Raw genomic sequence first — 22,160 nt, 5'->3', positions numbered from 1 at the left:
AGTACAATAATGCTACATTGAATTATAGTTAGTCACAGACTGTTAATTTGTACCAATTCCTGCCTAGGGGATTTGTCAGTTGGAGGATACCATCTTGCCAATGAAATAGTGTTAGAATGTATAGTGCCATCGGAAAGTATTCAGATCTTTTTCCACATCTTGTTTCGTTCCAGCCTTATTCTAAAAATGGATTAAATAAAAAGAAATCCTCAGCAATCTACACACAATACCCCATAATGACAAAGTTGAAAACAGTTTTTAGAATTTTTTGCAAATGTATTACAAATAAATAAAAAAATACCTTATTTACTTAAGTATTCAGCCACTTTGCTATGAGACTTGAAATCCTGTTTCTATTGATCATCCTTGAGATGTTTCTACAATTTGATTGGAGTCCACCTGTTGTAAATTCAATTGATTGGATATGATTTGAAAACGTACACACCTCTCTATATAAGGTCCCACAGTTGACAGTGCACGTCAGAGCAAAGACCAAGCCATGAGGTCGAAGGAATTGTCCACAGAGCTGAGACAGGATTGTGTCGAGGCACTGATCTAGTGAAGGGTACCAAAAAAATGTCTGCAGCATTGAAGGTCCCCAAGAACACAGTGGCCTCCATCATTCTTAAAACGGAAGAAATTTGACCACAAAGACTCTTCTTAGAGCCGTCCGCCCGGCCAAACTGAGCAATCGGGGGAGAAGGGACTTGGACAGGGAGATAACCAAGAACCCGATGATCACTCTGACAGAGCTCTAGAGTTCCTCTCTGGAGATGGGATAACCTTCCAAAAGGACAACCATCTCTGCAGCACTCCACCAATCAGGCCTTTATAGTAGAGCGGCCAGACGGAAGCCACTCAGTAAAAGGCACAACAGCCTGCTTGGAGTTTACCAAAAGGCACCTAAAGACTCTCAGACCATGAGAAACAAGACTCTTTGGTCTGATGAAACCAAAATTGAACTCTTTGGCCTGAATGCCAAGCGTCACGTCTGGAGGAAACCTGGCACCATCCCTACGGCGAAGCATGGTGGTGGCAGCATCATGCTGTGGGGATGTTTTTCAGCAGCAGGGACTGACTAGTCAGGATCGAGGCAAAGATGAACGGAGCAAAGTACAGAGAGATTCTTGATGAAAACCTGCTCCAGAGCTCTCAGGACCTCAGACTGGGCCGAACGTTCACCTCCCAACAGGACAACGACCCTAATCACACAGCTAAGACAACGCAAGAGTGGCTTCGGGACAAGTCTCTGAATGTCTTTGAGTGGCCCAGCCAGAGGCCGGACTTGAACCCGATCGAACATCTCTGGAGAGACCTGAAAATAGCTGTGCAGTGTCGTTCACCATCGAACCTGACAGAGCTAGAGAGGATTTGCAGAGAAGAATGTCAGAAACTCCCCAAATACAAGTGTGCCAAGCTTGTAGCGTCATACCCAAGAAGACAAGGCTGTAATCGTTGCCAAAGGTGCTTCAATAAAGTACTGAGAAAAGGGTCTGAATAGTAATGTAAATGTGATTAAACAAATGTATTTGCAAACATTTCTAAAAACCTGTTTTTGCTTTGTCATTATGGGGTATTGTGATGTCATTATGGGGTATTGTGATGTCATTATGGGGTATTGTGATGTAATTATGGGGTATTGTGTGTAGATTGAGAGGGAAAAAACATTGAATCAATTTTAGAATAAGGCTGGAACGTAACAAAAGGTGGAAAAGGTTAAGGGGTCTGAATACTTTCCAAATGTACTGTAGACCGAAATGGATGGCGATACTAGGGAGTGCCAATCAATCTGAAACGCAAACAGTAAAAAGGTAACTGTTTCGTGAGCTGTATCATAATAATCATAATGATTAAATTATCATTACTAAGCAAGACATTCTCTGTGTACTTAACGAAGTATCACATTATTATGTAGGTCCTACAGTTTGAAAAGGTACATTTCAATGGTGTATTAACTTTGTGGTAACTGTTAGTGTTTTGAGACCAAAAAAAAACAATAACACATTAAATGTTAGTGATTTTCAGTTGTCAGCTCTGTTATCTGTCAATTCCATTATCTGAGTACAGAAATGTTATCATAGCATTTTAATGTCATTAATTATACATATTTAGTTATTATCATCAATAATTTGTTCTCTCTAATTATCCAACAGAGCACAATGTGTTATTCTTCACTCAACATGTCATTAATGTTCCATTTATTATGCTTTACATGTGAACCACTTTTTTAATGCGACCAGAAATGACTCAAAATATATTAAGAAATGACTCAAAATATATTAAAAACTTGAATGCCCAATTTAATCTGACTGTTTTGTTTGCAAAGTAATGCCCTTACAATAAAATAGACCATCATCACTGTATCAATTTCCCCCTAAGACTAGATTTAAGACAATCAAGGGTTCATTTGTTTTTTCATTAGCTTTTGGGCTAACGTATAAGCATGCACTTTGGGTTAGTGAGTAAGGTACAGGTTTCATACCCCATCCATTTGATACCAACATTTTGCAAACATACATTAATATTGGAGATTCAAGTGGCTGGCTCAATCTATACTCATTTTTTGTTGTGGTTAGACTTTACACGGTAGTATTACATTTCGTCTTTCGTACGAGCTCCACAATAAAAAATAACCATGTTCACATGTAAAAATAAACAAACTGAAAGAAAAAAACCATACTATTAAAATAACCTAGGAGTGTTATAATAGCACTGACACACTTTATAATGAGGCTGTTGTATGGGTAACTGGTTTCTCTGCTTCATATATGTAGATTGTCATTTTTTTCAAGTGTTCAGTGCAAAAATAAATAGCTTGAGCCCACACACCCTCTCTGAGAGAGTGGAAATACTGTCGGGCCGTGAGAGTGAGACAAGAAGACTAAGTATTGAGTTTGGTTGCTTTGAGGAAACCGTGCACCACCCCGGCACCAGGTGGCTTCCTCTCCCACCCAGGGTGCAATGGGGCCTTGTTGTCACCTAGGGTTACCAGTTTCAATGGTGCATCCCCCAAATCCAGGAGAGGGAGATAGGGGGAGGGGTGGCTATGAGCCACCCTGAAGCTCCTTGGCCTTGGCCAGGATGGTGTGGACATCTGAGATGGGGTAGTCCTGAAAAAGAACATGGACAATCAGTCAAATGTCAAATAAAACCTCCTTAGTTGCCCAAGCATGACCTATAATGGCCCCACTATTTGGATAGACCCTTTTAGATGGTCTTACCTGCAACAGTCTCATGTTGACTGTGAAATCTCCTGCCAGCAACTGATCTCGAATCAGTCTGAAACCACACAGGACAAGCATGCCAATCAGGACAGAAATAACAAACATAACACATTATACGGTAAGATCAAATTCCTATCCAAATCCATTCAAATTCAAGTCAATTCAGGAATTGCATTGCATTCCTAAAAAAAATCAACAGACTTAGGGAATTGGGTATGGGGTCCATCTGGAGTTATGGACACGGGTTTGCCCAGGGGGTAGTGGTTCATTGCTGGGCAGGACAGAAGGGGGAACTGTTAGGAAATGTATGAATAATGACTAAACAATGTGTACATTTAAATAGAACTATAACTAATTAAACTCTACCCTGTTTTACAATATCTGATTAATAATGTTAGTTCCTAAGAAAGAGGTTATGTAGCATGGATAAGGGGTAATTGGAAATGATAACCACTGTGGAAGAAGGAATGTATGTGTGTGTCTAAAGTAAGCAAAGAGGAACCTTAACCTATGTTTGAACCGACTCAGCTATAACTCTGTGGCGATAAAATAAGACAGCGAGAGCCCCTCCAGGTTTTCCGTATCTGGGGGGGGACTGGAACTGTCTGCTAAGGGGTAATAAACTATGGTGAGACTTCAGGAGTTAATCTAGGTATAGTGTGTCATGTATGTGCGCTAGTGAGTTGGAATTAACTTTTGAACCTGCTTTGTCCTGGTCGAGAGGAGGAGAGACATTTTATAACCTATGACGTCATATGTGATATATAAGCTGTTGTACATGGTTCTATGAGCAGCGCTCCGAGAATAAATACTATTGGCTAATTTTGATAGACTGGTCTCTGTCCATTTTATGCAAATAAGGATCTTACAAATTCTTAGAAACAGACAGAGTGATTTAAATTGAATTGGGTAATGAACACATTTGGGAATTGTTAAATTCCTTTAACAGGAACTCACACGAGCATGGCGCAGCAGACCAGGATGAGGAAGTCGAAGCGGTCCTGGTCGGAGAAGAGCGTGTCCCAGATGCGGATGACGTCGGGCAGGAGGAACTCCTGGGACAGCAGCAGGGTCAACCAGCGGAAGGTGAAGTACTGTGGCTTGATGTTCTGCTCCTGCTGTTAGAGAGAAGGGAGGAAGGGAGAGAGAGAGGTTGAAAAATTTAACTAGCCTCCATCATTATTACAAACAAAACATTATCCCACTAAATGAAGTCATTTAACTAAATCCAACACACTTTTTGTAATTACATGAGAAAAATAAATAAATGTGCACCTTATACAAAATCTGCCCCCCTAGGGAAAGGGCTTAGGGATTGTTTTGGGACTGGGCCCAAGAGGCCTTTGCTCACCAGTTTCATATAGAGGTCCATGTCCTTCTCTTTGAGCATGGAGTAGACGCTCTCCATCTTGTAGGTGATGCCGCACTGCGAGTCGTCCAGGCTCTTGATGAACATGTCCCGGTTCTCTGACATCAGGTTGGTGAAACAAAAGAAGGTGTCTGCCTCGGCGTGCTCTGATTGGTTGGACAGGCAAATCAGTCAGTCGATCAATCATGCCCTACCTAGTGTCAACTGTGTCTGACTGTTCAACGACTGCCAGTCATTCAAATATACTAGTATATATATATAATATACTAATATACTATAGACAGTAACCATGTTTCCATCAACAGTTATTTTGCAAGTAAAGTCATACCATATAAAAACAAATCAAGACAGCTGTGATGGAAACAGGAAGTGTCGGTACAATTTCAAAAATGTCAGTCCTCCAGAGTGGCGTAGTGGTCTAAGGCTTGACTGGGTTTTGGAGGACGCACGTCTCTCGACCTTCACCTCTCCCGAGTCCGTATGGGAGTTGTAACGATGGGACAATTGGATACCACGAAATTGGGGAGAAAAAGGGGTAAAAAAAAAATTATAATAATTTTGACAGAAAATTTGTTCGTTTGACATTGTGGGATCTTTTTGTGTCTGTAAAATTAATTATGTGACAAATTGGGGTGAAAACAATTTCTTGTGCAATTGTTGATAGTTATTCTATCAAGTCGAGGTAGATTTGCAGTCATGCGATGCTATGTTGTGTAGTGGTCCGACTACGACTTGAAAAAGCATGCCGTTTATTAGGCTACAGATGAAATAAGTTATGATGTACTTCATAGGATGGTGAATGTACACAGTGATGAGCTTGATGCTCAATTCCAATAAATATCCTGGGTCTTAATTTGTATGTTAGTGACATGATGATCGGTGATTAGCATCCAATTAACAAATAAGAATGATCTTGATCTTATCCATCTCATCATACACCCTAACCTGTCCACTTTATCAGTGAACTGTTGTCTAGAGGGAAGACTCGGCAAGTTTGTGATAAAACCATAGAGTGGAAAATGCCATGGAAACATACTGAACTTGTTTTTTATTCGTTGAGAACTTCAGAGCAAAAGTGGTTTTTATGTGCATTACGTCATCACACATAGCCTTTTTAATAATATTTGCATGAAAATCTGTCGCAGATTGGACTGAAATCTAGCTAGTAAAATACTTCTTTAGAGGTGGCACAATAAATATCTGTAGATGAGATGGGAAACATATGAAATGTTGGCCATCCCTCATTTGTCCTGTAGGTGGCAGTGCTGACTCAGCTTGACCCAGTGCATCACAGAACATTAGAATTCTGATGCAGAAACCAGTGGAATGGGACTAAAATAGGGAAGTAGATGCAGGCAGCAGCAGATTGGGCTGATGTTTACGTTTAATACAATAGGAATTTATTTGTTCATCTGCACTAGAGATGAAAATATGCCTTCTGCTATGCTCCCAAAATACACACGCACGAACACATCCCCTCCTGCACCCACCTTTCCACTCGTTGTTGGGGTCGGTGGCAAAGGTGTAGTAGATAGGGCCCACCACCTCGTTCATGCCCTGCACGTAGGCGATGCCCGGGTTGAGCTTGGCGTAGATGAACAGGATTCGCTCCACCACCTCCCAGTGTGCCTCGCAGCCGCTGGGCAGCACCTCGTACTCGTTGGACGGGTACAGGTTAAGGGCCTTGCCCGGGGAGCTCACCTGGAGATGGGGAGCGGAAAACAGAGGAAAGAATTAGGACCGGATGAGAAACCAGTCCTAGTTCTGAAAGCAGTTGAAGCACTACAGCTCTCAGCCATAGAAGACCATTGGAGGGGCATCCAGTCAATTGTTATGGGATGGAAATGGACACAAACTTAAAACACCCATAAGTAAAATAAAGGTTATCGACCCATCATCGTCGAGCCAATACACTCACCTGGACCTTGCAGTACACACGCACCACTGCGTGCACATCATGACTGCATTGCTTAAAGCAGGAGTGGGGCATTGAACATAACACAGGGTGGTAGAGTCAGCCCATCTGAATAGTGTTTCCCCTGGCATTACCGAAACAAGGTCACCCTGCTGCCTCCGGAAGTGGAGGCATTAACATTGACAGACCAATATGTCTGTTCATACACATAAAAAACAAAAACGCACACGACTCTCCCGCCTCTCACTCACATTGGTGACCCCGCTGCGGTTGCGGTCCACAGTTTGGGCCTTGAGGGTAGTCTGTTCCACACGGCGCCTGAGTGTCTCGTAGTCGTTCTGGGGATCCAGGATCAGCTGGCAGGGGTAGTCTGTTGGCCGCTGGAAGAACGCCATGTCGGGGTACAAGCGCCTGCCGTCATGAAATACACTAGTTAGTGTATTCCTATGTGGAACATAAGGCTTCCATGAGAGAGCCACTGCTTCCAATCTTCTGCCTTTTTGGAGATGGTATTACATGACTGGGTACTGGAATACATGAATAGACTTTAATCATCAGTCAAGATGCTTGCCCCTGCTCTAAAGGATGAGTGACTTAAAATACATGGAGATGCACTTCAGTCAGCCAAAGAAGTACCTAGCTGGTTGCCCAGGCAGTCAGACCTACCGAACATCTTTATCAATCTGTAGCAGCACCTCGTTGTCTCTGAAGTAGTTGTTCCACTTGCTGTCTGGGTTGGGGTTGAGAGGCTGAGAGAGCGAGACAGATAGAAAGAGGGCATGTTTAATGAATGTATGGGAGACTGATCTGTGAAAGATCATATATCCATTGGCTCAGACAGTCCAGTAGTGTGTATCAGAGTAGGAAATGTTAATATGTTGAGGGCAAAAAAAAATAGGGAGAGGAGAAGGGAAACTCACGTGGTCCTCCATTGTCACGTCCTCTCTGGAGAGGCCCAGGTTGGCCTTAGCGATGCCTGGTTGGATGATCATCTCCTTTAGGAACTGGGAGTACACCTCCCTGTGGGTCACAAATACATACAATCATCTCTATGCCTGTGGGTAACCGCAAGAGACTGAAACGCCTAGTAGTTTCCTTTAAGGAGTTCAATTTGACTCGATTTTGACTTTGGGGTGAAAAGTCCTCAAAGATACAGCCATGATATCATGGAGACACCAACATATTTCTTATACTGACCCAATTCGCTCTGGTTTACATGAATTGACTAGGGGCTAGGCATTGTTTCTTGCCAGTAAAGGCACTTCAGGCAGGATCAACCAAACACTTGAAGTATTGTAAGTATTTGAATAATGTCAGGGATGAGCCAATAGAAGCAGCAGACAAGCATGACTCATCATCACCATCACTGTTTCCCGGGCCGAGCAGACCTGATATAGCTGTTCGGTGCTGGGTGTTGTGTTTTAGAGTGAGATTTTAATGGGTTCCATTATGACTCAGCTGTTTGTCTAGAAACACTCAAATCTGAGGGATTCAAAAGTAAACTCCAGTGGGACAGGAGTGATATACTTGACTAAGAACTGGTTAGCTACCAAGGTATAATTCAGGCAAAGATGGAAGGACACACACAGTGTCTAAGTCTTGAGCAGTAGATGTTTTCATGCACTTTATACACAGAGTACAAAACATGTCCATTAATCTCCTCCTGTTGATAAAGAGGAGTCCACCAGCACTGTTGGAGACATTTGTACCTCTGCTTTTTGAGGAAGGACTCCCATATCAGCTGGTCCAAAGGCAGGTAATTGAGCAGGACCTGGAAACATTGAAGCATGTCATCAGAAATGTGAACCCCAACCATTCACAGAAACGGTTAGAACAACAGGCTTAAACTAATACTACATACTGTAGATCAGGTGTCAAACAAAAGGCCTGCGGGCTGAATCCGGCCCGTGACACATTTCCATCCAGCCCGCGCAATTACTTGGGTTGTCAATTCATTTTGGCCCGCCTCCATACCACCCCCGATGCACTGCATTGCAAACGTGCTGCACGCCAAAAGGCAGTGCATTGGCCACAGACACACTCCTCCTCCCAGATCCACACACAAGCCAGTGCGCTGCATCATATCGTCACTAATGGCACTGACCAAAAAAAGTGATAAAATAAATCATTCACACGTGGGTACACCTTACTACTAAAGGACAGTGAGTCAACAGATGAGTCAACTACTTCAGGAAATTACAGCCTGATGCACTCGCATCCGTGAATTCAATGTCAATAGAGCTACTTTTGTGTATCCCGTTTACAGCGGGCGGCGGAGGGAAAGTGTACATAAACTGTACAGACACATGCCACAGTCCTAGGCTACTAAAATGTTGAAGTCTGGCTTCGGTTTTTAAAGCTTGACAATGACTTTCCAGAAAACTAAACTTGCAACACAACACCATGCAATGAGAAACATTACAGCAACATTTGAACAGTAGCCTAGACTCAATTACAAGAAGTCAATGTGCGGGGGTAAAGGTTAGTCAAGGTAATTTGTACATGTAGGTAGGGGTGAAGTGACTATGCATAGATAATAAACAGTGAGTAGCAGCAAGGTAAAAACAAATGGAGGGGGAGGGTGTCAATGTAAATAGTCTGGGTGGCCATCTGATTAATTGTTCAGCAGTCGTATGGCTTAGTGGTTGAAGCTGTTAAGGAGCCTTTTGGTCCTAGACTTGGTGCGCTGGTACCGCTTGCCGTGCGGTAGCAGAGAGAACAGTCTATGACTTGGTTGACTGGAGCCTTTGACAAGTTTTTGGGCCTTTCTCTGACACCACCTAGTATAGTCCCTGGATGGCAGGAAGCTCGGCCCCAGTGATGAACTGGGCTGTAGACACAACCCTCTGTAGTGCCTTCCGGTCAGATGCTGATCAGTTGCCACACCAGGCGGTAATACAACCGAGCGTCACGTCTGGAGGAAACCTGGCACCATCCCTATGGTGAAGCATGGTGGTGGCAGCATCCTGCTGTGGGAATGTTTTTCAACGGCAGGGACTGCAAAGTACAGAGCAGCTGTGGGACTTTGAGGATCTGGGGACCAAATCTTTTCAGTCTCCTAAGAGGGAAAAGGTGTTGTTGTGCCCTCTTCACAACTGTCTTGGTGTGTTTGGACCAGGATAGTTTGTTGGTGATGTGGAATCCAAAGAACTTGAAACTCTCGACCCGTTCCACTTGAGTCCTGTCGATGTTAATGGCGGCATGTAGGGCCCTACTTTTCTTATAGTCCACAATCAGCTCCTTTGACTTGCTCACATTGAGAGAGCGGTTGTTGTCCTGGCACCACACTGCCAGGTCTCCGACCTCCTCCCTGTAGGCTGTCTCATCGTTGTCGGTGATCTGGCCTATGACTGTTGTGTTGTCAGCAAACTTAATGATTCGAATTGGGCCACGCAGTCGTGGGTGAACAGGGAGTACAGGTGGGGACTAAGCACGCACCCAAGGGGCCCCAGTGTTGAGGATCAGCGTGGCAGATGTGTTGTTGCCTACCCTTACCACCTGGGGGCGACACATCAGCAAGTCCAGGATCCAGTTGCAGAGGGAGGTGTTTAGTCCCAGGGTCCTTAGCATAGTGATGAGCCTTTTGGGCACTATGGTGTTGAACGCTGAGCTGTAGTCAACAAACAGCTTTCTTACATAGGTGTTCCTTTTGTCCAGGTGGGAAAGGGCTGTGTGGAGTGCAATTGAGACATCTGTGGATCTGTTGGGGAGGTATGCGAATTGGAGTGGGTCTAGGGTTTCTGGCATGATGGTGTTGATATGAGCCATGACAAGCCTTTCAAACCACTTCATGGCTACCGAAGTGAGTGCTACGGGGCGGTAATCATTTAGGCAGGTTACAGTCGCAATTTTGGGCACCTGGGACTATGGTGGTCTGTTTGAAAAGTAGGTATTGCAGACTCGGTCAGGGAGAGGTTGAAAATGTCAATGAAGACACTTGCCAGTTGGTCCGCGCATGCTTTGAGTACACATGGCTTGTTGGGAACTGTGTGAAGACCATTTCTTCCTAACAAAGACCGTAATTCATTTGCCAGAATTTTACAAAATGATGACATAACATTGAAGGTTGTGCAATGTAACAGCAATATTTAGACTTAGGCTTGCCACCCGGAACGGTTCCGTATTTCACTGAAAGAATAAATGTTTTGTTTTTGAAATTATAGTTTCAATGCTTGAAGCACAGCGCTGTTTATGACTTCAAGCCTATCAACTCCAGAGATTAGGCTGTCAATACTATAGTGCCTATAAGAACATCTAATAGTCAAAGGTATATGAAATACAAATGGTATTGAGAGAAATAGTCCTATAATTCCTATAATAACTACAACCTAAAACGTCTTACCTGGGAATATTGAAGTCTCATGTTAAAAGGAACCACCATCTTTCATATGTTCTCATGTTCTGAGCAAGGAACTGAAACGTTAGCTAACTTACATAGCACATATTGCACTTTTACTTTCTTCTCCAACACTTTGTTTTTGCATTATTTAAACCAAATTGAACGTTTCATTATTTATTTGAGACTAAATTGATTTTGATGTATTATATTAAGTTAAAATAAAAGTGTTAATTCAGTATTGTTGTAATTGTCATTATTACATATATAAAATCGGTATCAGCTTTTTTTGGTCCTCCAATAAATCGGTATCGGCGTTGAAAAATCATAATCGGTCGACCTCTAATCTGCGTCATCTGACCACTTCTGTATTGAGCGAGTCACTGGTATTTCCTTCTTTAGTTTTTGCTTGCAAGCAGGAATCAGGAGGTTAGAATTCTGGTCAGATTTGCCAAATGGAGGGCGAGGGAGAGCTTTGTATGCGTCTCTTGTGTGTGGAGTAAAGGTGGTCTAGAGTTGTATTTCTCCTCTGGTTACACGTGACATGCTGGTAGAAATGAGGTCAAACGGATTTAAGTTTGACTGCATTAAAGTCCCCGTCCACTAGGAGCGTTGCTTCTGGATTGATCTTTTTCTTGTTCGCTTATGGCCTTATACAGCTCGTTGAGTGGGGTCTTAGTGCCAGCATCGGTTTGTTGAGTGCCAGCATCGGTTTGTGGTGGTAAATAGATGGCTACGAATAATATAGATATGAACTCTCTTGGTAGATAGTGTGGTCTAGAGCTTATCATGAGGTATTCTACATCAGGCGAGCAATACCTCAAGACTTCTTTAATATTAGACATGGGGCACCACCAGCAGTTACTGACAAATAGACACACACCCCCACCCCTCGTCTTACCAGACATAGCTGCTCTGTCCTGCTGGGAAAAGGAGAAGCCAGCCAGCTCTGTATTGTCCATGTTATCATTCAGTCAAGTCTCGGTGAAACATAAGATACAGTTTTTAATGTCCCGTTGGTAGGATAGTTTTAATCGTAGAGCGTCCAGTTTGTTTTCCAATGATTGCACGTTGGCCAATAATACGGAGGGTAGTGGTGGTTTACTCACTCGCCAATTAATTCTCACAAGGCACCCAGACCTCCGCCCCCTGTATTTCCATATTTTCTTCACACGAATGATGGGGATTTGGGCCTTGTCTTGACAAAGCAGTATATCCTTCGAGTCAGACTCATTAAAGAAAAAATCTTCGTCCAGTTTGAGGTGAGTAATCACTGTTCTGATGTCCAGAAGCTCTTTTCGGTCACAAGAGACGGTAGCAGCAACATTATGTACAAAATAAGTTACAAAAAAACTGGAAAAACAAACAAAATAGCAGTTTGTTAGGAGCCTGTAAAACAGCAGCCATCCCCTCCAGCGCCATTATCATCTACAAATTGAGCTCAGGTGCATCATGTTTCCATTTATCATCCTTTAGATGTTTCTACAACTTGATTGGAGTCCACCTGTGGTAAATCCAATTGATTGGACATGACTTGGAAAGGCAAACATCCTGTCTATATAAAGCTTCACAGTTTACAGTGCATGTCAGAGCAAAAATCAAACCATGAAGTCGAAGGAATTGTCCGTAGAGCTCCGAGACAGGATTGTGTCGAGGCACAGATCTGGGGAAGGGTAACAACATTTTTCTGCAGCATTGAAGGTCAACAAAAGACAGTGGCCTCCATCATTCTTAAATAGAAGAAGTTTGGAATCACCAAGACTCTTCCTAGAGCTGGCCGCCCGGGCAAACTGAGGGGAGAAGGGCCTTGGTCAGGGAGGTGACCAAGAACCAAATTGTCACTGACAGAGCTCCAAAGTTCCTCTGTGGAGATGGGAGAACCTTCCAAAAGGACAACCTTCTCTGCAGCACTCTAATCAGGCCTTTATGATAGAGTGGTCAGAAGAAAGCCACTCCTCAGTGAAAGGCACATGACAGCCCGCTTGGAGTTGGCCAAAAGGCACCTAAAGGACTCTCAGACCATGAGAAACAAGATTGTTTGGTCTGGTGAAACCAAGATTGAACGTTTTGGGCTGAATGCCAAGCGTCACGTCTGGAGGAAACCTGGCACCATCCCTATGGTGAAGCATGGTGGTGGCAGCATCCTGCTGTGGGGATGTTTTTCAACAGCAGGGACTGCAAAGTAGAGAGAGATCCTTTATGAAAACTTGCTCCAGAACGCTCAGGATCTCAGATTGGGGCGAAGGTTCACCTTTCAACAGGACAACGACCCTAAGCACACAGCCAAGACAACAAACAAGTGGCTTCGGGACAAGTCTCTGAATGTCCTTGAGTGACCCAACCAGAGCCAGGAGAAACTCCCCAAATTCTGGTGTGTCAAGTTTGTAGCATCTTACCCAAGTAGACTCAAGGCTGTAATCACTTCCAAAGGTGCTTCAATAAAATACAGAGTAAAGGGTCTGAATACTTATGCAAATTTGATATCAGTTTTTTGCTTTGTCATTATGGGGTATTGTGTGTAGAGTAACAAAATGTGAAAAAAGTCAAGGGGTCTGAATACTTTCCGAATGCACTCTGTCTATTAAGGGGCTGGAGTAACTCACTTTCCAGCAAAGTGCACGGATGCCTCCTTCAAACGGGATACCTGGAGAGAGATAGGAAACATGAAAATGTGTTAATAAAATATGGAACATTACATTGTTTTTATGGTGAAAGCAAAGCTCTTGCTTACCGCTGAAGCAAAGTTCCCGAAGCACCTTTAAGTCAAGCTTATCTTCACTCAAGGCCACCTTGAACTCCTGGATCCTTCATTTGCACAAGAAAGGGAAAAATAACATCTCAAAGTAGGTTGTGTTGAAAGAGGCATATTGTTTGTTGCATTCATGGTAGATCATAAAAGAATGCCTCCCATCGAGAATGAGGAAGGTAACATTCCTATAATGCCTCGTTCAGATTATTACACATGCAGCAGACAGACATAAACAATATAGGACTGGGTGTTCTGATTGGGTAGACTAATATGTTTACTGTAACAACCACAAATAAAGGAGGAGGAAAGGATCCAAAAGATTGCAAAACACATTATTTTGTGTCACAATCTACAAAGGGCTGCACGGTTCCATTTGTTTACCTTGTGCATTGACTGTGTGTGTGTGTGTGTGTGTGTGTGTGTGTGGGGGGGGGGGTCAAATCATGTGCCCAGAAAAGGAGGGGGTGACCAAAATACCCTCCCCTAACTTGGTACCTATAGCCATAGACACCCATAGCAACATTAAGTAGTTCAACTTCCACCCTAGACAACTGCTAAGTATACGGTCTTTGACATTCTGATTTACCAACACAACCTGCTCCAACTGTTCTTATGGTACAACCAACATAACATACAAAATGGAGGGACTTGGTCAAAGTACCCCTTTATTGGTTTTGTAACACTGCTGAATTACTCATTCAAACTGCAGTACTGCCACTAGCCTATTCACTGAAACATCCTTCTTACAGCTGGACTGCATGGAGACAGTGACACCTATGTGGTTCCATGATCAATGTGGGCTGTCCTGCTGTTATGATCAGCTGACTATCCAGCCAAATCACAGGACCCATTGATGTGGTGGTTAGGCTGCATTACCACTACCAGGAAAACAAGTATTGATTCTCCCAGAGGAACTCAAAATAGATCGGGCGGACTGATTGTGAATGATTTAGACAAAAAAACTCAAAGGCCTAGACTATACAGCAGACAGTTGGTTATAGGCTACAGCAGGTCTTATAGAAAGAAGTGTGTGTAGAACTGACAGGATTGGCTATTCAGCGATTCAACATCAGAGAGTTGTGCCCATTCTTAAATACACCATATCTGTGATATTCAGATTTTGTTCTAACCTACAGAACCAAATAAAAAGTTACTTGATTTCAATCTAGTATGCCTTTCTCCTGTAATAGCAATTTCTCTTTCCTATTCTCTTTCCTTGACTTCACCGGCAGCTACATCCTGTTTGTCATGGCTCTCTGGAAAACTGCAGATGATCAGCAAAGTTACTCAGCTTGGGGCTATTCAAAGGGAAAACAGTTCATCTGTTTTTTATCAAACACCAGTGCTCACGAGACACCAGCCCTGACCTCAGATCATTAACGAACACCAGGCAAAAGTGCTTTGCTGTCACAGTTAAACCATAACTTTGATTGCCCTTCATAACATTGGATCCAGTCTTTTCCTGGAACAAGAAAGTCCAGAAGCATGAGTGAATAGTAGCCTAAACGCCAGGGAAGCTTTATAATGAGTAACCTTCAGCTTCTTGCAACTAAGCCTTGCAGCAAAATTTCAGCCTTCAAAGAAATTAGGTTACTGTAGTAGGCATTTGAACAGTTTTATTTACAAAGAGTGCATTTTCTTGGCTACTGTTTGATACTGCCAAATGCGAAGTGAAAATATTTTTAATACAAGTGAATTAGTGTGTCCTGCTTTGAACTGCCCTTGTCTCTCAAGAATTTCAAAGGATGTCCTGTTAGTATGTCCATTGCATAGGCCAAATGTTATGCAATAGGCTATATAGCAACATTGCATCTTGAGTAGACTAGTTTGTACTTCTCCCTGTATTTGGGGCTTATAATTAACATGAAGTCCAATACAACGCACAGGTTTGACTGTCTCGTTTAAAAGGGTCTCCAGTTTGTTTTGATCATTTGATCAGTGGAGAATGTGTGCATGATGTTAGCAACCTTGCTTAGTTGCATAATTGTATATGATGAATTAGGTAGCTAGCAGCACTTCTGCATTTTCTCTTAGTCCTTCATAATGTTTGCCACTACATCGTTCATTAAAACCTCGAATTAAATGCTCCTTTAGGGAGTGGACTGCTTGAGTCTATGAATGAGCCAGCTAGTTTGAGCAGATAGCTAGGGAACATGTTTTCCATTCAAGCGGATTGGAATTTAAAAACATTGTCTGCAGTATAGTACAGGTCAATGAAGCTGACATTTTCCTCGATGTTGCTAGCAGATGATTTCCCATTTCCCCGAGACAACGCAATAGGCAGAGGTGGCTAGTTAACGTCAGCCCACAGGGCTTTCAGAGTCCACCACCTCATAATCCACGACCAATTACAGTGAACGCATCGCATGACATTTACGGTAGACAAACATAGCTAGATCACATTTAATCGAATGTGTTATTATGGCCTACTTTCCATGTATAAATCAAATCTACAGCTCACCTGATTCTGTAAGAACTAGACATGTTGGATGAATCCAAAAGCAAGACCCGTGTGCCACAAGAAAAATACTCCGGTGGTGAAACATCCGCAACGAGACTTGGGAAAGATTACTTTGCTGTTTGCTTTCAGATCTCACCTGCCAATTTCATTTGAAAAAAAGCAGGTGTATTTCTCTTGCAATCAAACTTATAAAAGTTTGACTGAAAATATGAACATTAATATTTGAAAACCACTATTTCCGACTGTTCTCTCACTGTAAACTACATCAGCATTTGGCAGCGAGGGATGATTTTAGCACTTAAGGACGCAAGGGGGCTGGCTCCATGTGAACTACAATCCCGACGCTCTGTTTTAACGTTTAAAAACTTTAATAATCCTCGCTTGCGATACGGTTTTGGAACCCTTTGGAACTTAACTTTCATACCAGCGAGAAAAAAAATATTTCAAATACAAAAGATACACTTACTGTACGCAGTTTAGCAAAGTTGCACCCAGGATGTATTTCAATTGGACCATTCCACATTTTTGGTCGGAAGTATGAGTTACTCTAAACACAACCTGTTGCAACTTCGCTAAACTGCATATAGCGTGCAGAAAAGGGCTAGAGGTGCCCACATATATAAAAGTACTCATAATGTCTCTTATGCAGAGGCTGCAAGGCAGAATGCTGAACTATTAGGCAGAATGGTGGAGATAATAGGGTTACTCCTGGAATAAGTGGAATAATAGGATTACTCCTGGAATAAGTGGAATAGTTACTCCTGGTTAGGGTTCCTGGAAATGGAATAAGTTAAATAACTCCTGGAATAAGTGGAGGGTTACTCCTGGAATAAGTGGAATAATCCTGGAATTGGAACTCCTGGAATAAGTGGAATAAGTGGAATAATAGGGTTATGGAAAAAGAGTTACTCCTGGAATAAGTGGAATATTAGGGTTACTCCTGGAATAAGTGGAATAATAGGGTTACTCCTGGAATAAGTGGAATAATAGGGTTACTCCTGGAATAAGTGGAATAATAGGGTTACTCCTGGAATAAGTGGAATAATAGGGTTACTCCTGGAATAAGTGGAATAATAGGGTTACTCCTGGAATAAGTGGAATAATAGGGTTACTCCTGGAATAAGTGGAATAATAGGGTTACTCCTGGAATAAGTGGAATAATAGAGTTCGCCTGGAATAAGTAGGAAATGTTGCTTATGTTGGTCCAGACACAGATACGCAGGTGTGAGATTTTAAATGCTGACGTTAATGGACACTGTTGACTCTTCTTTAGATGCTGTCTTTACCATACATGCCAATGGGTTTAGCCTTAAAAGGCTGTGGATATACAGCCCCAGGTCATGATCAGTTGTGTAATGTTTAAGCATCTACCTGATGAGGTCATACATGTTCTCCTGGGATTATGTAATACGATTTGGAGTGGGGGGGGTTATACCTTCTGGTTGGAAACGTGCAGTAATATTACCTTTTGTAAAGCCTGGTAAGGACCTTTCATGTGTTGATAGTTATAGACCAATAGCACTGACCTCTAACTTGTGTCAAATTATAGAAAAGATGATAGTCAATAGATTGTAATATTTCCTGGAACATAGAAGTTTATTGATTCAATGTCAAAGGGTATTCCGTAAAGGTAGACTTACTTTGGATACATTAGTAAAGGTAAGTAATGATGTTGAAAAACTCTGATCATAAAATAAGTAATGGCTACTGTCTTTTTTGACATTGAAAATACTTCTGACACTATGTGGAGAGAAGGCCTACTGATTAAGATGGAAAGACGTGGTATTGGTGGGAGATTATATAACTTTGTTTTGGCCTTATTTAATCACTCTTTTCGAGTTAAAATAGGATCCATTTTATCTGATGCCTATGGAGATGACAGTGGTATTCCTCAAGGCAGTGCTATCACTCCTATTTTGTTCAACATTATGATTAACGATGTATATGCTGATGATGGAACTATTTGGAAGAAGGGAAGGAATGTCTCTCATGATCAAATCTATTCAACAAGCTATAGTGGATGTTGAAAGATGGTTGATTGACTGGGGTTTTAAATTGTTAGTGGCAAATTCTTGTTGCATGTTCTTCTCAAAGAAGAAAGTTGGTGATAATATACAGTTGTTTCTATATGGACAGCCTATGGGGAGGGTACAAATATTTGGGTCTATGGTTCAGTGAGCGATACACATGGAAAGGTCATGTCATAAATGTTGAAACAAAGTGTAAGAAGATTACTCTTATGTGCTCGGTCTCTAGTTACGAATGGGGTGCTGACAGACAATTGTTGATGGATATTTATAGAGCTCTGATAAGGACGGACGACAATTGATTACGGTTGTATATGTTATGGAACAGCGGCTAAGACTTGGCTTCAGAACCTGGACAGAATCCAGTATATAGCTTTAAGGATATGTATTGGTGCATTTAAATCAACATCTGGAGTTAGGTGAGATTCCTTTGGATAAACGGCGTAAACAATTGTCATTAGCTTATTGGCCTAGGTTGAAAGGCTAATGAGGTTGATCATCCCACTGCTACTGTTCTAGATGACTGTTGAGAATATACTACTAGACAAGGCAGTGGATTTGGTTGGACAGTTGGAAAGCTTGCTGAAGAGAGTGGTTTGAAGGATTTGGAGGTTGGACCAGATAGTGGGCGCACAGGAGCAGGCGTTTACGTTCCTGAATTTAATGTTTGCGATAAAAGTTGCCCTCCAGTGGGTGGAGGACATACAATCTGTTAGAATTATAGTATGCTCAGATTCTCTGTCTGTATTAAATGTTTATAATATAGTAAATCTAATAGGAGTGACCTACTATTGGAGGTATTAATGTTATGGGTGTAGTAGTGAGATTCTGCAGGGTCTCAGCACATTCGGGTGTGGAAGGGAATGAAATTGTAGACCAGTTAACCAAAAGAGCTTTGAAATTAGATATAATTGATATTAATGTTTCACCGGGTAGAGGTGAGGCTAAATGTAAGATCAGAGCCATTTTGATAGATGTGTGGCAGAAGAGATGGGACTCTGAGCCCAAGGGCTGTCATTTATATGCCCTCCAAATAAAGGTTGGTGGACCAAGATTCAAAAGTCAAATTATGGAGGAAGAGGTGGTGTTTGTTCAATTGCGCTTAGGACATTGTACATTGAACCTGTTATTACATCTGGTTGGCAAGCATGTGAATGGTTTGTGTCTGTGTATGGTCGATGAAACGGTGGAGCATGTGTTGTTATATTGTTGTAAGTATGTTGAAGAGAGGGAAAGATTGAAGTGTAGGGTCATTGAAGTGGGATGGGGTTGGGGGCATTTGGAAGGGATTTGGGGGATGGGGCTATTAGAAGTTAGTTGGGCTCTTTTTGTTGAGTTGGGTAGGAGGATTTAGAAATGTTGTAAACTGTGATTGACCATACACTCCACCAGAGTAGGTGGCGGCATGCACCTTTAACGTTGGTTTGCGGGCCACCATTATATCATAGAAAAAGAAGAAAATGCATAAAGTTAGTAGGTGTATCTTTTTTTGTATTTGAAAAATGTATCCTTCAACTGAAAGTTATGATCCAAACCATTACAAAACTGTATACCGTGCAAGGCATATTTGTGTTTGGACAGAGCATTTGGGCAGTGTTGAAGTGTCGGGGCAAACCTATATCCATCCTGCCCTGCCTTTCTAAAGTCTTCGAAAGCCAAGTGAACAAACAGATCACCGACCATTTCGAATCCCACCGTACCTTCTCCGCTATGCAATCTGGCTTCAGAGCTGGTCATGGGTGCACCTCAGCCATGCTCAAGGTCCTAAACGATATCATAACCATCATCGATAAAAGACAATACTGTGCAGCTGTATTCATCGACGTGGCCAAGGCTTTCGACTCTGTCAATCACCGTATTCTTATCGGCAGACTCAACAGCCTTGGTTCCTCTAATGACTGCCTCGCCTGGTTCACTAACTACTTCTCAGACAGAGTTCAGTGTGTCAAATCGGACAGCCTGTTGTCCAGACCTCTTGCAGTCTCTATGGGGGTGCCACAGGGTTCAATTCTCGGGCTGACTCTTTTCTCTGTGTATATCAATGATGTCGCTCTTGCTGCAGGTGATTCTTTGATCCACCTCCATGCAGACGACACCATTTTGTATACATCTAGAATCGGCTTCCTATTTCGCAACAAAGCCTCCTTCACTCATGCTGCCAAACATATCCTCGTAAAACTGACTATCCTGACGATGTCCTGACTTTGGCGATGTCATTTACAAAATAGCCTTCAACACTCTACTCAGCAAATTGGATGCAGTCTATCACAGTGCCATCCGTTTTGTCACCAAAGCCCCATATACTACCTATCATTGTGACCTGTATGCTCTCGTTGGCTGGTCCTCGCTACATATTCGTCGCCAAACCCACTGGCTCCAGGTCAACTATAAGTCTTTGCTAGGTAAAGTTCTGCCTTATCTCAGCTCACTGGTCACCAAAGCAACACCCACCCGTAGCACGCGCTCCGGCAGGCATATTTCACTGGTCATTCCCAAAGCCAACACCTGCTTTGGCCGCCTTTCCTTCCAGTTCTCTGCTGCCAATGACTGGAACGAATTGCAAAAATCACTGAAGTTGGAGACTTATATCTCCCTCAGTAACTTCAAGCATCGGCTGTCAGAGCAGCTTACCGATCGCTGCAGCTGTACACAGCCCATCTATAAATAGCCCATCCAACCAACTACCTACCTCATCCCTATATATATATATTTTTTTCTACTCTTTTGCACAACGGTATTTCTACTTGCACATCTTCATCTGCACATCTATCACTCCAGTGTTAATTGCTAAATTGTAATTACTTTGTCACTATGGCCTATGGCCTTACCTCCTTACTTAATTTGCACACACTGTATACAGATTTTCTATTGTGTTATTGACTGTACGTTTGTTTATCCCATGTGTAGCTCTATGCTGTTGTTTTTGTTGCACTGCTTTGCTATATCTTGGCCAGGTCGCAGTTGTAAATGAGAACTTGTTCACAACTAGCCTACCTGGTTAAATAAAGGTGAAATAAATAAAAATATATTTTTAAAGTGTACCAATGGCCTAATGGAATTTGACTTATGAATTAGGGCTAAGGTTACCACTGCTATTTTTTTTGTTATGCCATCTCACCATAATCAATCGTTATTCTTCTACTTTGCATTATTTAATGTAAATAATAATTAGAATAGCTTATTGCAGTAACTATGCACATATTTTGTGTAGTGTATGCTATGCCAGACCAGGCTACAAGTTCATTAAAACTCAGTTTGAGATAGCTAATAAAAAAACATTAAACAAATTGTATTATCATGAAATGCTTACTTAGGAGCCCTTAACGAACAATGCAGAGTTAAAAAATAAACTAAAGGCAAACTAGTAACACAATAAAAATACATTCACGTAGATATTACCTCCATTAGCCCGACTACCAGTGCCCTCCGCACATTGCCTTCCCGGACTATTTGCATTCTGTCCCCCCACTCGCCAACTCCCTCTTTTACGCTGCTGTTACTCTCTGTTTATCATCTATGCATAGTCATTTTAACTATATCTACATGTACATATTACCTCAATTAGTCCGACTAACCGGTGCCCCCGCACATTGACTCTGTACCGGTACCACCATGCTACTGTTATTTTCACTGTCATTTTACAGTTTTTATTTTCTTTTGTATTTCTTTACTCATCTATTGTTTACCTAATACCTTATTTTTTTTACTTAAAAATGGCACTGTTGGTTATGGCTTGTAAATAACAAATAAACTTTGATTTGAAATAACAATAACGAGTCTATATATAAGTGGTACCTGTACCAAGTCAATGTGCAGGAGTACATTTTTAGTCGAGGTAATTGTACATGTAGTTAGGGGTAAATTGACTATGCATAGATAATAAACAGAGAGTGCGTGTGTCTGTGTTTCCGTGGAGGCTGCTGAGGAGAGGAATGGTATCAAACACATCAAAGATGTGGTTTCCATGTGGTTGATACCACTCCATTGACTCCATTCCAGCCATTACTATGAGCCGTCCTCCTCTCAGCAGCCTCCACTGGACAGTGTGTGTGCTTAGAGTCAAGTGACTGTACATCGAG

The 22,160-nt window shown here is 42.2% G+C and overlaps 1 protein-coding gene across 2 annotated transcripts; it reads right to left on the bottom strand.

Annotated features, from left to right (window-relative positions):
• Positions 1 to 2,181: 2,181 nt before the first annotated feature.
• On the bottom strand, positions 2,182 to 16,586 carry LOC112234557 (TBC1 domain family member 13). 2 transcript variants are annotated; one of them, XM_024402733.2, is made up of 12 exons: positions 16,521 to 16,586; positions 13,576 to 13,649; positions 13,448 to 13,488; positions 8,218 to 8,279; positions 7,429 to 7,528; positions 7,175 to 7,257; positions 6,760 to 6,919; positions 6,084 to 6,294; positions 4,576 to 4,739; positions 4,182 to 4,342; positions 3,222 to 3,279; positions 2,182 to 3,110 (listed from the first exon to the last, which is right to left on the bottom strand). In XM_024402733.2, the coding sequence occupies exons 1-12, from the start codon at positions 16,568 to 16,570 to the stop codon at positions 3,045 to 3,047; spliced, it is 1,230 nt and encodes a 409-aa protein (XP_024258501.1). In that variant the 5' UTR covers positions 16,571 to 16,586; the 3' UTR covers positions 2,182 to 3,044. The 2 variants fall into 2 exon arrangements, with proteins under 2 accessions (XP_024258501.1, XP_024258502.1); XM_024402734.2 differs by lacking the exon at positions 16,521 to 16,586 and adding an exon at positions 16,055 to 16,347.
• Between the last annotated feature and the right edge of the window lie 5,574 nt (positions 16,587 to 22,160).

Source organism: Oncorhynchus tshawytscha, linkage group LG33 (genome assembly GCF_018296145.1).
Source record: "Oncorhynchus tshawytscha isolate Ot180627B linkage group LG33, Otsh_v2.0, whole genome shotgun sequence".
Lineage (NCBI taxonomy): Eukaryota > Metazoa > Chordata > Actinopteri > Salmoniformes > Salmonidae > Oncorhynchus > Oncorhynchus tshawytscha.
The sequence above is the reverse complement of the archived record's forward strand: the minus strand, read 5'-3'. Positions and strand labels throughout refer to the sequence as shown.